The 15,735-nt window shown below is 54.6% G+C and overlaps 8 protein-coding genes across 8 annotated transcripts; 4 read left to right on the top strand and 4 right to left on the bottom strand.

Moving 5' to 3' along the window:
• Positions 1-37: 37 nt before the first annotated feature.
• On the bottom strand, positions 38-2,650 carry KRP23_7160 (putative magnesium transporter NIPA1; the record flags this gene model as incomplete). The annotated part of the gene is made up of 1 exon (XM_067892439.1): positions 38-2,650. One exon carries the CDS (start codon positions 2,648-2,650, stop codon positions 38-40), a length of 2,613 nt encoding a protein of 870 aa, XP_067744319.1.
• Positions 2,651-3,091: 441 nt separating this feature from the next.
• Positions 3,092-4,228, top strand: KRP23_7159 (Multidrug and toxin extrusion protein 1; the record flags this gene model as incomplete). The annotated part of the gene is made up of 1 exon (XM_067892438.1): positions 3,092-4,228. The coding sequence occupies one exon, from the start codon at positions 3,092-3,094 to the stop codon at positions 4,226-4,228; it is 1,137 nt and encodes a 378-aa protein (XP_067744318.1).
• Positions 4,229-4,661: 433 nt separating this feature from the next.
• On the bottom strand, positions 4,662-5,726 carry KRP23_7158 (SF-assemblin; the record flags this gene model as incomplete). The annotated part of the gene is made up of 4 exons (XM_067892437.1): positions 4,662-4,760; positions 4,833-4,976; positions 5,038-5,469; positions 5,547-5,726. The coding sequence occupies 4 exons, from the start codon at positions 5,724-5,726 to the stop codon at positions 4,662-4,664; spliced, it is 855 nt and encodes a 284-aa protein (XP_067744317.1).
• Positions 5,727-6,788: 1,062 nt separating this feature from the next.
• On the top strand, positions 6,789-7,722 carry KRP23_7157 (uncharacterized protein; the record flags this gene model as incomplete). Its single annotated transcript, XM_067892436.1, has 4 exons — positions 6,789-6,851; positions 6,929-7,348; positions 7,408-7,563; positions 7,651-7,722. The coding sequence occupies 4 exons, from the start codon at positions 6,789-6,791 to the stop codon at positions 7,720-7,722; spliced, it is 711 nt and encodes a 236-aa protein (XP_067744316.1).
• Positions 7,723-7,821: 99 nt separating this feature from the next.
• Positions 7,822-11,442, bottom strand: KRP23_7156 (Type II inositol 3,4-bisphosphate 4-phosphatase; the record flags this gene model as incomplete). Its single annotated transcript, XM_067892435.1, has 1 exon — positions 7,822-11,442. The coding sequence occupies one exon, from the start codon at positions 11,440-11,442 to the stop codon at positions 7,822-7,824; it is 3,621 nt and encodes a 1,206-aa protein (XP_067744315.1).
• Positions 11,443-11,652: 210 nt separating this feature from the next.
• On the top strand, positions 11,653-12,228 carry KRP23_7155 (uncharacterized protein; the record flags this gene model as incomplete). The annotated part of the gene is made up of 1 exon (XM_067892434.1): positions 11,653-12,228. One exon carries the CDS (start codon positions 11,653-11,655, stop codon positions 12,226-12,228), a length of 576 nt encoding a protein of 191 aa, XP_067744314.1.
• Positions 12,229-12,617: 389 nt separating this feature from the next.
• Positions 12,618-14,177, bottom strand: KRP23_7154 (Nucleolar GTP-binding protein 2; the record flags this gene model as incomplete). The annotated part of the gene is made up of 1 exon (XM_067892433.1): positions 12,618-14,177. The coding sequence occupies one exon, from the start codon at positions 14,175-14,177 to the stop codon at positions 12,618-12,620; it is 1,560 nt and encodes a 519-aa protein (XP_067744313.1).
• A 291-nt stretch (positions 14,178-14,468) lies between these two features.
• On the top strand, positions 14,469-15,497 carry KRP23_7153 (uncharacterized protein; the record flags this gene model as incomplete). Its single annotated transcript, XM_067892431.1, has 1 exon — positions 14,469-15,497. The coding sequence occupies one exon, from the start codon at positions 14,469-14,471 to the stop codon at positions 15,495-15,497; it is 1,029 nt and encodes a 342-aa protein (XP_067744312.1).
• Positions 15,498-15,735: the final 238 nt, after the last annotated feature.

Here is a 15,735-nt window from a genome sequence, read left to right as displayed (position 1 = left end):
ACGTTGCAGTATCCCCAACAGTGTGTATCTAGCACTTCTACGTCTCGAACTCGTGCTTGTCGTCGCCAATGACGGTTGTCTCGTAGGTCACCTTGATTCGGCCGCCTGTGGCACCCTCGCTGAGGTAGATGAAGACGTTCATCATGAACCACGTGAACACAGGACTCCAAGTCTTCTTTTCCAACTGCTTGATCACTCCGACCGGCTTTTTCGTGGGAGTACCCCGAATGCTCTCAAAGACATGGGCCCATGAGTATGTCTCGCCTGTAGTGCCGAGGTACATGTTGAAAAGATCTTGTTGTAGTTTGTTCACGCGAGGACCCGTAAACAGCAATCCCAGCTCAGTGTCGTTTGGGCGTGCACTCAAACTGCGATCAGCCAGGTTCGACGAAGATCGAAGAGCGTATTTTCCGTCCACAATGATGATGTTTGAATGCACCTTAATCAACACACCATCATGCTCCAAACGACCCACCTGCAGATGCTGCCACAGCTCATCGAGGGTCAGACCATACGCCAACGCGCAGTCCTCCAGTTGCTCCAGTGACCATTGAATCGAGAGCATGCAGTATGTGCGTGCCAGAAATGACGGCTCATCTTTCTGAGCTGCGTTTGTCAGGATCAACGCGTGGAAAGATTCGCCCTTGCGGCGAGCTTGGCTGATACGTGCAACAATGGCCGGGCAGATACGGTTGTGCTGCAGAGAACCACCCGAAATCATGATTTGGCTCTCCAGCTGCACAGAGTGCTTGGCGTTCATGATCATATTGACCATTGCGTTCTCTTCTCTCCAGCCACCAGACACAAGCGGGAATGGAGGAGACTCCATGAATTGGTCGTAATAGCGCTTCTTCTCTGCTGGCTTGTGATTAGCTTTGATCCATCTAACCATGTCTGACGTACAACGGCAGACAACACTGAGCTCATGCCAATAGTAACCGAGATGGTTCTGCGACAACCAGCCTTCGCGCTCGGTGTTCACATCACAGCCCGTGACCATCAGAGTTTCCTCATCAATGCACAGGTACTTTTGGTGGTGAAAAGCGTAGCGAGAATTGTTCGACAAGTGGCGTGTAAACCAGCTCGGGCCCAGGTCACTGACAGAGCAAGCAAAATGTACTTCCGGTGGCAAGATGAGACGAAGGTCGGCAATCGAGTTCGTCCCGTAGTCGCGCACTGGATTGTACAGAATGTGGACATCGACACCACGGTTCACAGCATCACGCAAAAGCGACACAAAAGTTTTGTCCTTGCTCTCTTCGTTTGTTGAGTGTAACACTTGAGTGAAGTCACACAGGAACGTTGAGTAGTAGATCGACTTGCGCGCGGAAACCAGAAGCTCTACAATGGCCTCCTGACACTCGCGGAAATCACGGCACACGCGCAACTCGTTTTTCTTCGCACCGTCGGCATCCGTCGCCCACTTCATTTGCTCGAACGTGAAGTCTGTCGCGAATCTATCTTTTGACTTGCTCTTCTCATCTAGCAACTCATCCATTGGCCGATCCACAGCCTTTACTGTCGTTGAGCGTCGGCCATCCCCATTGACATCAGAGTCAAGCTTGACTAGTAAAACGCACACGCCACAGATAGTGATCATGATGCCTCCCAAGAAGTACATGAGCGCGTTGGAGCTGTAGCTGGCCATCTCGTTGTAGAAAATCATGCCGCAACCCATGTTGCCAATGATGATGAAGGCCTGATACAGCGGGATAAATTTGAGCGTGCCGAAGAACTCGAGCCCCTTGTTTAGGAAAAAGAGCTGCGGCACCAGCGCGCACGGGATAGCGACCACCAACAGCAAGAAGAACGGGTTTAAGAACACCAGCCAGTCTTGGTCCTTAAGCGCCGACTTGGTCACTTCCACCACCGACTTGGTCGCTAGAGACGTGAATCCCGCCATAACTCCCGCGCAGGAGCTGAACGCCAGCAGTCCGATCGGGTGGCGATGCAGCTTGTCCGTGTTCACGCGTCGTAGCAGCAGCATAGCGTAGACGAGCGCCATCACCGTGTACCCCAATGGGAACACGGAGTCTCTCATGAGCAGCCGCCCAAGACTCTGGAGTGTGTAGGACTTATTTGGTACATTTGCGAGTTGTGCTGCATACACGTCCACACCCACGCCCATGATGATGAGCGCGCTGGAGAGCAAGTCGTACACGCTGAAGCTCTCGTGCAGCACGAACCTGCCCAGCAGCGCGCTGTAGATGAGCGTGAGCGCCGCGAACGGTGCCTGCACGGCTTGGCCCAGGATACTGAGGTTGACGACGGCGGAGATGGTGCCCACAGCCAGCAGCAAGAGGCCCGCCAGGAAGGTCGTCTGCATGGTGGCCGTGCCCAGTGCCGAGTTGCGCGCCACGCGGAGGTGAGCGTACTTCTGGCAACAGTAGCCACTGGCGGACAGGAAGCTGCCGAGCAGCGAGTTGAGCACGCCCGCGTACAGGTAGGCGGAGGCGTCCAGCCGCGGCCCCAACACGAGCAGCGAGAGCCAGGCGAGCGAGCAGCAGACACTCAGGAACATTGCGACGACGAACCAGCGCGGCAGGCGGAAGGGCGGCGAATGGGGCGATGGGGACACCGTCATGCGCACGTCGGCCGGCAGCAGCGGAGTGAGTTCAGAGGCCGCGGCGAGCGGAGAAGGGCGAGCCATTGCACGTCACAAGCGCAGCAAGAGACCGAGTGGTGATCCTGTCAACGATCTTTGTGTTGTGAAAATCTGAGAACGGAATGTTAGACATTATAGCCTGTGTAAGACGCTGGTCCGTGGGTAACGGATATGGAGGGTAAACCGTTGAGCAGGTACCAACATCTACTACCTTGAATGCTGTGAAATCCGATTTTGCGGCTGTCATACCTCACTTTTTTACGGTGACTGAGCAAGCAGAGCTGCTTGGCAAGTTGCCAGCCAGGAATGCCTCTCGGGTCAACACTGCAAAGATGCTGCACTGGATTGTGGCCACCTCAATGTTGTGGCAGCAACCAAAAGTACTCAAAAGCAAGTACTTAGTTGAAGCGGGCCGCTACTAGAGATGGCAACATAAGATCATGAAGAGACGCCATTTGACATTTTGCTCACTTGCAAACCAGGACGATGCTGACAGGTCGTCAGGAAGCCCGCGCATTGCTGGCGCTGGCGCTACCCAGTGCGCTGTCCGCGTACTGCTACTTTGCCGTCTCCATCACGGAGCTGAGTGTCATGGGCCACCTCGGCGTGGATGAGCTGGCCGCAGTCGCCTACGCGCAACTGTGTCTGGATCTGTCCACACTCGTGTTCATGCAGGGGTTCAACGGAGGCATGAACTCGCTCTGCTCGCAGGCCTTCGGCGCCAAGAACTTCCATTTGGTGGGCGAGTACACGTTGTTGACGTGTCTGCTCGTCACGGTGGCCTGCGCCCCGATGGCTCTGCTGTGGTGGAACCTAGACAGCTTGCTGCTGACGGCGGGGGTTACTGAACACGTGGCTTCCTTGGCCGGGCAATACGGTCGACTCTCACTTCTCTGGTTGTGGCCGCGCAGCATGTTTCAAGTGCTTGCGAGCTTCTACCAGGCGCAAAACATCGTTCTACCGACTGCTGTGTTCGACGTGCTCATGGTCGTGCTAAATTGTTTCTTCGCCATCGGATTCACCTACGGTCGCTTCGGGCTACCTGAAATAGGGTTCATTGGTTGTCCGCTGGGCACGGCGGTGGCAGTGGTTCTGAGACTCGTGAGCTATGTCTGGTATATGAACGTCTACCGCAAGTACCACCGGCAATGCAGTTGGCGCTGGGACAGCAACTTCCTTGACAAGCAGATTGTGTGGAATTTGCTGTCCGTGGGGATGCCTCTTGCAGCCGGCGAGCTTCTGGAGAATGCTCAGTTGACTGTACTGACACTCTTTGCTGCCAAGATCGGTGAAATTAAGCTCGGAACACACAACGCGATGATGGAGCTCTTCTACTTTGCCACTAGCCCGCTATACGCTGTGATCAATGCTTCCGTCACGCGTATTGGCAACCACTTGGGGGCTGGACAGCCTTCGCAAGCGATTCTGGCAGCCAAAATTTGCGGGAGCTGTATCGCTGTACTCACCACCGTGAACAGTGTAGTTATCGTTAGTTCTCGACAGCACCTCGGTCGAATATTCTCGGACAGTCCAGAGGTCATCACGACTTTCAGCCAGGTGTGCGCTCTTGCAGCACTAGCATACTTCATATTGGCCTTCTTCTGCTACGCCCTGGTGAGTTGAGCAAGTGGTTTCGTCATGAAGGATACAGTACTTACACCTAAATGTGAATTTTGACCACAACAGGCTATTCTACAAGCGCAAGCACGACCGATGCCACTTGCAGTCGGCATGGTTGCTGGTGCTTGGTTGGTTGGCATACCCTCGGCTTATCTCCTGGGAGTTCATGCTCGTCACCCCAGTCTGCTGGGTCTTTGGCAAGGCATGATATGCGGATACACGGTGACATCTGCAGCTAGCTTCATTCCGGCATTCGTAAAGCCCAACTGGCAGCAAGAAGCAGATAAAGCTGTGGCCCGTTCCCATCTCAAGCAAGAAGAGCTTTCTTCTCCGCATGAATCGGACCGCTTGTTAGCATAGGAAGCGTTGTCACTTCCAAATTCCAAGGTCCATACATGCATATAGATTTCAATCGGTAAGTGCTAGAAAATCCTACCTACGCATCTGGGCTCGTGATGACCTTGAGGCTGTCCTGCAGCTTGGCCGTGTAGCGATTAAGCGCTTCCACGATTTCGTCGTCTTCGCGTTCACGAGCCTAAACCAAGTGCATCACAATTTAAGTTTCATCTGCACCATTCGGAAAGCCAAAAAATGCACATGATCGAACCTGTGCTTCAGCAACCAGAGCATTTTGGATTTTAGCAATCTCCTCTTGTGCGAACGCGTGAAACCTTTCATCACCTCGTATCCGAGTGGAGCTGTATGTGTCCAGCGCATTCTTCAACTCGGAGTACTTCAATTCACGGTCGTGCTGCACAAATGAATTTAATCAGCGAGACCGACATCAAACACGTAGCACAATCTTGATGTACCCTTTCACGCTCGAAGGATTCAGCCGTCGCGTGCTCATGATCGCCCAAACGCTTCAAAATCATGGCTTCCTGGTTCGTGCGTCGCTGGCGTTCCTCCTCGAAGGCATCCATGAACGCAATGAGTTTCTGCGTGAGCTCGTTCGTTTTGTTCTCTATCATAAGCGGAATGCCGTGTTTTTCCTTTGTAACCAGAGCCTGGAGATCATTGATTTCCTGTGTGAGATGATCGAGTCGATCATCAACCTGCTTGGCACGGTCACTCAGCAAAGCCTCGAAGGCTGCTGTCATGTGCGCCACCTGCTCATCACAGTAGTTCTGCAACGACTTGTTCATCTCGATCCGCTTCTTGATCTCCGCCTCCAGTTTGAGCTCCAGTCGATTCATCTCCTGCCGCATTTCCGCCAACCGATACTCGTCTTTCTCGCGACGTTGCTAACTTGCGGCAACATCAGCAAAACTGAAGGTTAGTCTAAGGAGTGCCAGTGGTTTGCAATCTTAAGAGGTCGCACCCGTGTGCCTATGCGCATGACGTCGTCGAAAGTGGTGAACCCGCTCATGAGCTTTTCCAGTTTGCTGCGTGTCGCCGTCATACCGATCTGCGTTGCTGCAAGTGCATCTTCTTCACGAAAGTCCTTGCTGTCGCTCGATGCCGACAGAACAGCGTCTTCCGCTGCCTCTTGTTGGTTCATCCTTGACCAAATTGCAACTGATAGCGACGGTTCATGATCCCGTTTTTCCTGTGCTTACCTTTTTATTGAAAAGTTCTCGATGGTGGTCAAATCAGCGCCACACCGACAGCAGCACTGAAGATTGCGCTGCCCAGATCGACCACGACAACGTACAGCCGTTTGCGTGGCCTGAGTCTGCTACAGTCTCCGAAACGGGTTCCAGCCGCAACTTCGTACCCGGTATTCTCAACAGATGTCTCCCGTACCCTGCTGTGAACGCCGCCGGTGATACGAGTTGGGGGGGGGGGGGGGGCTGAAAGGAGCCGGGTTTCAAAGTGGAGGCTGCAAGGGCTCTGAATTAGACTCTCAAGTCTACAGCCGATCCACGTTGTACAGGGACGTCTGGGCCATCATGTACGCTTGATATTTCCCATTGGACATGGATATAAAGATGGGCTTCATCACGATTGGGGAAATGCAATCGTTTGGCTTGATTATCCTGAGGCCGTAAAACCGAAAATTCTCGGAGTCCTTACGTCGATTTATGACGCTGAGTACTTCATCTACTATCCCGCTCTCGAGGGTAGCATCGACGGCACTTCGGCGAAACTAGACTATTTCGGCGATTTCGATTGCAGCGGCTACCACTCCATTTACATGAATACTCTAAAGAAGAGCGACTTTCAGGATCTCATTCAGTGGGAGCAACTGACGGACGCGGCTCGTTCTGGCTTAGAGACTGGAGAATTTGGAGGAAACTTTCCTGTGCCGTTCATCGACGCTAATTTTAAGCTGAACCTTGAACGGGGCAGGTTAGAGAATCCGAATTTGTGAAAAAGAGGCGTCTTACACGAGTTTGGTGTGAATACTACTATTCAAACGATAGCGAAGAGCTTCATGGTGGTGACGACAGCGAGCCGTTAAGGCGTTTGCGCGCTTGATTACAGATTGCGAATTGAGTTTAATAAGAGTAACAACGTCGCAGAGCTGCATTCTGCTCGTACTACCCAATCAGTAGAAGCAAGTCTAGTATAAGCGACTCTTCGCTTCTTGGAATTTCCAGCATCAGGATAAACGCTCGCCATGGACTCGCACTCGCGCTCCTCTTCCTTCAGCGGCGGCCATGCATGCAGTGAACGTCTACCAGTACGTTGTTTCATGGGCTTCAAGTCGGGTGTCTTGAAACCCAAGTTCATCCTCTTCACCATGACTCGCTTGTACAGGTACCAGCTACTATGCGTCTTCAACGAGCAATGGAAGCCCATGCCGCTCTGCAGGCGCGCACCTCTCACCATCTGGCAGAGCCCTCACGACCACATCCCGATGTAAATCCAATTGGGACGGAAAATATCAGCGCTGGCCTTGATCTCCCCACCACATTGGCATCGACATCCGTTGATGATCTCGCGACGCAGTTGAGAAGCTTGTGGCGGCGCGAACAGGGTGAGTACCAAGAGAGCCGGAACAGCAGTGACGGCGAGGGCCCCTTGCCGACATTGAAAACGGCTTTGGAGAAGATTGGGTCGCGAGAAAAGGATGATCTACTGATCCACCTACTGGGACAAGAGGAAGCTTTACGTACTCAGCGCAGTAAGGTTGCCGCACTTGGAGAGAAAATCGCTGCACAACTGCTGCGTCAGCAGGTAAGACTGGAAACAGCTCGCGATTTATTGATTCTCCACTAAACAAGTATCGTTGCCAGCACGAGCTTCGTCAAACGTATCGGGAGCAGATCACCCAGCTGGAAGAACAGCTCCATGACGCCTTGCACTACAATCCGAAGGTGGCTACTCTCCAAACAAAGGTAGAGGAGCTCGAGGGGAGCAACCGAGAGCACGAACAGAAGCTGCGATTTGCGGTGCGTACATGAAAAGAGAAAATGCCAAGACTCGGTATTCTGAAAGGTCGAGCCATTCACTTCCCGTGCTTTTGCGATGTGACGCAGGTCCAGAAGTTGCAGCGCAGCAGGAAAAGAGAGAAGGAGCTCAAAATGATGAACGATCCATTGTGGGATTGACACCTCCATCCTACAGTGTACAACGAACTCAATCACAGTCGGCTAAGAACACAGTAAACTTACCAAGATCTTGCAAATTCATCCCCACGCATAGCCTTGCTAAGAGGACACGTGAGAGTCCGCGCAAGCAAGAGGCGGCTTGTAGCAGTCAGGAATATACTTGAGCTGGAACGAGTTGAATGCAAATTTCGTCTTGCCAGTGTTTGCCAGGACGTTTACGCGACGGACGCCACGCTCCCTCATGGCATTGCAGAGATGTACGCCCTGCTTTACGTGGAAATGATCCACAAGCAAACGAGACGTCTCCAGCGTCACCGACATGGCTGTGCGGTCCTTGCCACTCTTACAGCATGTAGTGCGCCCAGCGCCAAGACGCCGACAGATATCGCTTGATGCAATAAGGATGTTCACCAGTTTCTTCTGCACATTCTCAGAGCGGATATTGAGCCGACCAGTAAGCGCTTCAATTTCAGACTGAAGCTCAGCCAGCTCAGCTAAGTCAGCTTCGCGCTTCTTTTCGTCACCTGCTCCAGCCGTCACTTGCGTTTGGTAAACTCGGAAGTATCGTTGTAGCATCTGCACATTTTCGAAGTTAAGTTCGTCTTGCAGACTCGAGTTTAGGTAGTGATTGGCCACTGACTGCATCTCGTTGATGCCTTGAGTAAACATCACACCGTGAAGCTTGATTGCATGACCTTGTTGCAGTACTTCCGGAAGTTTGGAAAATACATCAGGCGGAACGGCAAAGGCAACCACCACGTGGTCTCCGGTTGGGGTGCTTGTCACACTAACGCACTTCGACATCTCCATGTGCGGATTGGCCTCAGCAGACTGGACAAGCTGGAAGCTTACCACGCTGTTAAGCCACCGAACACCTTCCGACATATCCTCCAGCATTCCCTTTTCTGCACCCACAGTACTGAGCAACGATTCGATGCTAAGCAAGAAACCCGTCGAGCAGGCAAGCAGCAACCGTTGGCGATGTTGGCCGCCACGAGTCGCTGCAAGGCCCACAGCATTGAGGAATGAAGCACCTGCAATGGCTAGCACTTGCGAACGCACCACATCTTCTCTCATTTCAATACGCTCGCGCAGTCGTGGGTCTGGTGGGCTCTGTGCCAACAACTGTTGCTGAAGGCGACGCAGTCCACCCTCCTTGAAACCCATAATATGAGCTGAAGCACAGCCGTGAGTCACCACAGAGTACACAAACTCCGCTGAAGACGCCTCGCTGTCGCTATCGTCAGATACGGATGCATCATCAAAGGACGTAGAAGTCAAGCTGCCTCGCCTTTCTTGGTCAGCTCGCTCGACATCGCCCGCGAGATGCACTGGTCTTCCGCGCACGAGGTGGCAATTAAGATTGGTTGCCATAAATGCTGTCGCTTTGTCCTTCTTCATGTTGCTCCGTTTCAGGCAGCCGGTGATGCCTTGCTCGCGTCCGTCTTCAAGAGATGCAAACATGGTCTCGTATCGCTTAAGGTTCTCTTGGTACGACGCGTGAAGACGCATGTAATGAGCCATCTCAAGTTCTACGTCCCGCATCTTCTCTTCCACATCTTGTACTCGGACGTTCGAGGCGTTTGAAGCGTTAGAAGCGGTGTTAGCATGGATATGTTGCCTCATATCGCGGACTACCTGCTTCGCCTCGTCGATACGTGTCACATTTCGTCGCTGGAGGTACTTGAGGAAAGCAACAGTCATCGATACCGAGACATAGGAAGCCGACAATTCCTCTGAAACGAGCACGTGAGTGCCCGTCGACGAGCCCACCTGCCCACGAAGCATCTCGCTATAGCTAAATCCGCCCCTCATACTTAGAGTGGAGCTGGACATGAGATCACCCGACTTTCGCTTCTCCATTGCCTGGGTGTCCACCAGAAAGTGGTGCTTCGCGTACGTGTACGCGTGGCTCACATTAATACTGTGGCTAGGTGGGATGAATCGATCCAAAATGAGATAATAGAGCTGTTTCGATGAATCTGTGCGATGGCACTCAAGTAGCATCGATGATTCACGAGAGAAGAGAACGTCCAACGCTGAAACCCGGACAAATCCAAGAGACTTCTGATTTTCAAGCGACTCCGACGCAGGATTGACCATCGAGAAAAGCTCAAACTGCAGCATCGAGCGTGCTGCACGCGGCACCGAAAGCAAAGCATTGAAATCACGGGCGTAAAAGTCGCCGCCACACGCTCGAAGAGAAAGCGAACCCCGTATCTCCGTGCGTGAAATCTCCTCTGGACGTTGGCCCTGGCGAATGCTATACAAAACCACCAACATCTGAGGAACATCTTGCACTGCCTTGCTGCCAATAGATACAGCCAATTCCACGCTTGGGTGTGGCTTAAACCCTGGCAGGCTAAGACTCGGCGCGCGAGGGGAATTAGACGGCACCTGCCCCAGTTGTAAATTACTCGCGGAATGAGAAGGGGAGTGCATCATCGACAGACCATTGTCGTCGTACGCACGAGCAACACCATTGAACGATGTTGACTGAGTGAGGATAGATCCAGCACTGGACGATCGAAACAGTCGAGGCTTCGGTTTTGCCGCATCCACTGGGGCAGAAGCAACGCTAGTGAGACGAGAGTTCCGGTGCTCTCGGGCCTGTACTTGCTGCTGCTTCTGCTTCTCCTCATTCTCGCGAACGGATCGAGAGTCGTTTGCCGCTTGCTGGATGACTGTAGTATCCGTAGAGAAGCGCTTCATAGCGTTCATTCCGCTCGTGATGTGCGGACTTTCCAAGCGCGAGAAGCTAGCACGGTCGACATTGAGCTCATCCAGCATGGGCGTGCTCTCCGAAATACGCCCCTGCAGCTGAGAGCGGAAGGATCCTCCTTCCGACCGCCGATCAAACGACCCATTCATCGTGGCACGTGAGGCCGACCGAACTCGCTGCGTGATACACCCATTGATGCACGAGATCCAGGCCTCCATGCTCTCCTCCCCCTGCTCTGCAAACAGCGTCAGCTTGCGTCCCTCCGTATCAATGGTGAATCGGAACGGGAATCCGTCCTTGGGCGTCGCTTGCACAGTTGTATTCTCGTCGATCACCAGCTCGCCCAACTTGGCCAGTTCCTCTGCCGACGTGTAGTAGCACAGCACAGGTCGGTCCCTACGCAGGATGAAGAAGCGACGTCTCCACGACTTCCAGAACGAGCCCTGCTTGACCAAGTAGCCGCTGGTGACGATGTCGGCGTCCGAGAACTGCTCCACGTCGTTGCCGCTCATATGCACCGTCTTCTTTTGGTAGGCGCGTTTGCGCAGTCTGGCCATGGCTTTACTGCCGTCGTGTGCGTGGTAGAACTGGTCTTCGAAGCGGCCGCTCTCGGACACTTTGAGCTTGGGCTTCATCCGCTGCGTCATGTCCGAGAGCCGCGATGGGTCCGTCACGTGCAGCTTTGCCTGGCCGTCGTCCTCGGGCACGGCGTCTCTCGTCTCTTTCAGGCCGCGTTTCTTGTCCCTGGAGCTGCCACTAGCGCTCGCAGAAGGATCCACCATGGGCTGCGGGGCCGAGCGCACCAAGGAAGCGTCTGATTCCAACATAGGCACGGAGGTCTGAGTCTGAGTCGGGCCCAGCGCGGGTGACTTGCTTTTGTTCTTGATCACTGCCTCCGCCAGCGTCAATGTCTTGCCCGACGCCGTGGCGGGGGACGACGCGCTCCTGCTGCGCACGGGCGGCGGCGTGTTGGCAGCTTCCGCGTGCTGCTGCTGCATCTGCGACTGGACTGGAGAGGAGAGGCCTATGCCGTCGTCTCGACTAACTTGCTCTGATTCCTGGCACTTTCGGACAACAAATGACGAGTATACTGAGCGCAAGACGGTGCACCAACGTGGGTTCACTTGGATTTTGTGAACCTATTCTGTCTAAGTAACCACTAAGTGGCTAAGTAATCACTAAGTCTGCACATCAATAACCAAGAAGCGATGGCGACACATGTGAAGGTGGTAGCGTCGGCGGGCGACGCGGCCGCGTACATGGCGCTCGTGGACCGCAGCAATGATGCAGCTAAGCTGATCAAGGCCAACAAGCTGCGCGAGGCTGAGACGCTGCTGCGTGACGTTCTGCAGCGCAAACCTGGCGCGGGCTTCGACGAGGTGTCTGTGGCTCTCACGCAGAACGAGCTGGGGAGCGTCTTGCGGCAGCTAGGGCAGTTGGACGAGGCGCTGGAGCTGCTTACGCAGGCGCTGGAGGTGCGCGATCGAGCAGACGAGGTCGCGGGAATCTCCATCGCGCTGAGGGACGGCAATCTCACGCGGGACGAAATCGCCAAGGTGTACGAAGCCAAGGGTGATTGCGCCAAGGCGCTGGAGATCCGCGAGCCGGGCAAGCGCATCTGCGGTAACGAGGCCTGTGAAGCACTCGATTACAAAAGAGAGGATGCGCTTCACGCCTGCACTCGCTGCAGGTGCGTCTTCTACTGCGGCAAGACGTGCCAGCGCCAGGACTGGAAACGCCACAAGTCCTTGTGTCGGCCTGTGAAGACGCCCAAGGCCCCGTAAGGAATGAGGCAATGGAGTGGAGGTGCAAGATTATTTTTTATGTGATGGCAACGAGGCTGATTCGTGCTGCGTGCTATGGATGTTGATGTGAGTTTATCAACTTGGTAATCCAGCCCCTTTCGAGATCCTGCTCAAAGTCTGAAAATTGACGTGTTTGCCAAAAGCTCTAGTCCACGGGTTGCGTCCGTCAATTCTGTAGCTATGCTTGCGTCGTGCCAACAGCAACAGGAACCACACTTTTGTGCTGGTGCAGCCGTGATCGCTAACCCCTTTTCACTTCACAATATTATCCACAAAGGTTTCCGAACAAAATCAAAAGCTCGTCTATAAACAATTTTGTTTAGAAAAAATAAAAAGCAGCATCAATCGGAACGCCTTGGCGGTCGCAATCACTTCTGCTTAGACTCATCTTCCTGGCTATCGGGTTTTTCCTCCTTCTCGTCACCCTCCGCTTCTTCGTCCTCGTCCAGCTCCACTTCTTCATCCTTGGCTGCCTCAGCCTCATTCAGCGGTGCATCGTCACCCTTTTGCTCGAGAGCAGCGAGCTCCTCCGCACGCATGGGCGGCGCAATGAACCACGGCAGCTTTCCGCGCTGGTAGTCGTTGATCATTTGCACGGCCACATTGTTGTAATCGGGCTCACCCTTCTGCAGAAGCTTACCGCACTTGTTGGCAAGCTTCTCGAGGAAATCCCATTCATCCTTCCACTCCTCAATGCCGTACACCTTAATGAGGAACTCCTTCTTGACTCGCTGGAGAATGGTCAAAATGAAGTCCGTCGGCTGAGGCAGACGCTCAGCACGAACGACACCCTTGAGCACCGTCTCAATCTCGTCATCACCCGTGTCGTACACGATGCCAGGGCAATCGATCAAGAAGATGCGACGCATGAGCGTAATGTACTGCCACACCTTCGTCTCACCCGGGATCGGGGCCACCTTGCACACCTTCTTCTTACGTAGTGCGTTAATAACCGAGCTCTTACCCACGTTCGGGTACCCAATAAGACCCACTGAGATCTGCTTTTTGTCCTGGTGCAGCTTGGCAAACTGACGCAGTAGGTTGATCAACGCACCCTTGCCGAACGGGTTGCTCATGGACGCGTGGAAAGCCAGCGTAGGCGTCGTCTCGCTGAGCTTCTGCACCCAACGCTTGGTAACCCAGTTGGGCACCAGGTCACACTTGTTAATGACAAAGATCAAGTGCTTGTGTGACGCGTTCTTGCGGATGTGGTTCTCCACGTGAGAACAACGTGTACCAGGCACGTTGCGTGCGTCCAGAACCTGAATAACAACGTCGGAACAGTCCAGCACCTTGTAGAGCTCACCCCAAATGCGCTTGGACTGGCCCTTGTTGAACACGTCGTGCGAGACCTCCACCTTGAAATCCTGCTCCACCACAATGTTGCGATCGGGTCCCTTGGCCTCGTACTTTTCGGCGTTCTCTTGGGCCTTAGACAGCAGCGCCGCGTAGTCCGTGGCTGCGACTTTAGCGCGCTTGCGGCTGCGCTTGCCGTTGAAGACCTCGTCGTAACTCTCGGTCTCCAGCAACTTCATGCGGCTCGTCTTCTCGCTCTCCTGCAGCAGACCCATGGGCAGCTTGCGCGTGCGCAACACCACCGAGTAAGGGTCGGCAGCCTTGAGCGACATCTCGTTGCGGAACTTGTCCAGCTCCTTCTGACCCACGACCCGCGTGTTGCCAAACCAGCGACGGTCCGGCTGCACGCGTCCGCTGGCACTCGTGATCTCCTGGCCGCCGACCTTGTTCTTCATCATGAGGGTGCCGCCGACGACCTTGCCGGCCTTGTTGCGGATGGCACCGCTGTTACGGTACATGTTGAGGCGCTTGATGGTGCTCTTGTCGCGCATGTTGGCCGCCTTCTGCCGCTTGGGCATCTTGCGGTTGGGGTTGTCGGCCGACGCCTTGGTCGTGTTGAGGCCCTTCGCCATGGCTGCTGCGGTGTTCGACTACGGAGTTCGAGAACCGGGAGCGATTCCTCGGGCAGCGCAAATATCGGACAAGTACGCTACGGAGCTCTTCGCAGTCCGTTGGATCGATTGGTTGGACGCGTCGACGCGCATTTTCATCCACTAAAAAGAAGTCAAGTAGATTTTCAGCCAATCCTCGATGAGATGTCCATATATTAGACACAACCTGACTGTTCTTTCACAAATTACAAATGTAGAACATGTACCGGATCAGGTCGCATGTCAGGTTTCATTCTTGAGCAGACGTGAGCCATGGCGACGATGGCGCTCGCGGTACAGCAGCAGCAGCAGCGCGCGGAGATGGCGTCGTACCTGTACGAGAAGCACCTGACGCACCAGGACGGTGTGGCTGGCACGCTGAGCATCCGCCTTGTGGCCGCGCGCAACCTGCGTGCCGCCGCCTCCATGTTCTGGGTGCGCACATGCAACCCGTACGTGATCTTCCGCGTGGGCAAACAGAGTGTGCGCAGCTCCACGATCCCTGGCAACGACAACCCGACGTGGCGCCGCGAGTTCCTCGAGGTGAAGCTGCCCAAGTTGCCCCTAAAGCGCCAACCGCTGGGCGAGCACTCGGACGTGCGGCTGGAGCTCATCGTGGACGCCATGAACGAGGACTCGCTCACGGGAAAAGCCACGGAGGCTGTGGGCATGGCCAGCGGCTCGGTCATCGGCACGGCGTCCGTGGACTTGACGCCCCTCGTGGAGGGCAAGGAGGACGTCTTAGACCAGTGGGTCCCACTCAGCGGAGCGCTGCCAATGCCTGGCGCAGGTGGCGCAACGACAGGCAAGAAACAGCAGCCGGAAGCTGATCTCAGCCTGGGGGAAGTGCGTATGGTGCTACAATACGAGCCGCACGGAATGGAGCCTCGAGTGGGCGACGTTGTCAAGTTCGAGGGCTTTGGCTCGTACCCGTCCGCGGTGCTCGGCCCCGTGGAGGATTTGGAGCTCCATGTGAAGCGGACGAGCGGCAGCTATCTACTGTGCAGCTACACGACCCCGTCGGGCTACGATGCGGCGCTGCGAGTGCACCGCAACAACGTGTTTGTGGTGCATCGCGGCAGTCTTTTTGACCGCTTCTACGAGTCGTGCATCGTCGAGCCGCTCGAGTTCGTGGGCAGCACCCCCATCGGCCAGTCGGCCAAGGAAGTGCTGCGTCCGTATATGAACGTGGCCCGCGCTTTCAGTGGCCCAGCGCTGATTGCAACGAAGGCCACGCTCATGACGACGTACCGCGCCTCTACAGCTGCAATTGGCGCTGTGGTGGCTTCGCTGGACGAGTAAGAGACGGCAGTGAGCTGGGAAAGCGTGTAGGTATGAGGCTGGAGCCTTGCAGGCGTAGCACAGTTAGGAGTCAGTGGTAAGTATGAGCCTGCTTTTATTAATAGGAGGACAATCTGGAGGACAATATGTGCATCATGATTGGCAGATGTAGCCATCTCAGACTTGAAGACACCTCGCCAAGGACGTCGACAAGGTCTCTGGGGCTCTGGGACAATGCAAGTGCCTGCCACCGCTTCTC

This window comes from Phytophthora ramorum (genome assembly GCF_020800215.1).
Source record: "Phytophthora ramorum isolate Pr-102 chromosome Unknown Phyram_PR-102_s0006, whole genome shotgun sequence".
Taxonomy (NCBI): Eukaryota; Oomycota; class Peronosporomycetes; order Peronosporales; family Peronosporaceae; genus Phytophthora; species Phytophthora ramorum.
Note: the sequence above shows the minus strand (reverse complement) of the source record. Positions and strands in the feature narration are given on the sequence as shown.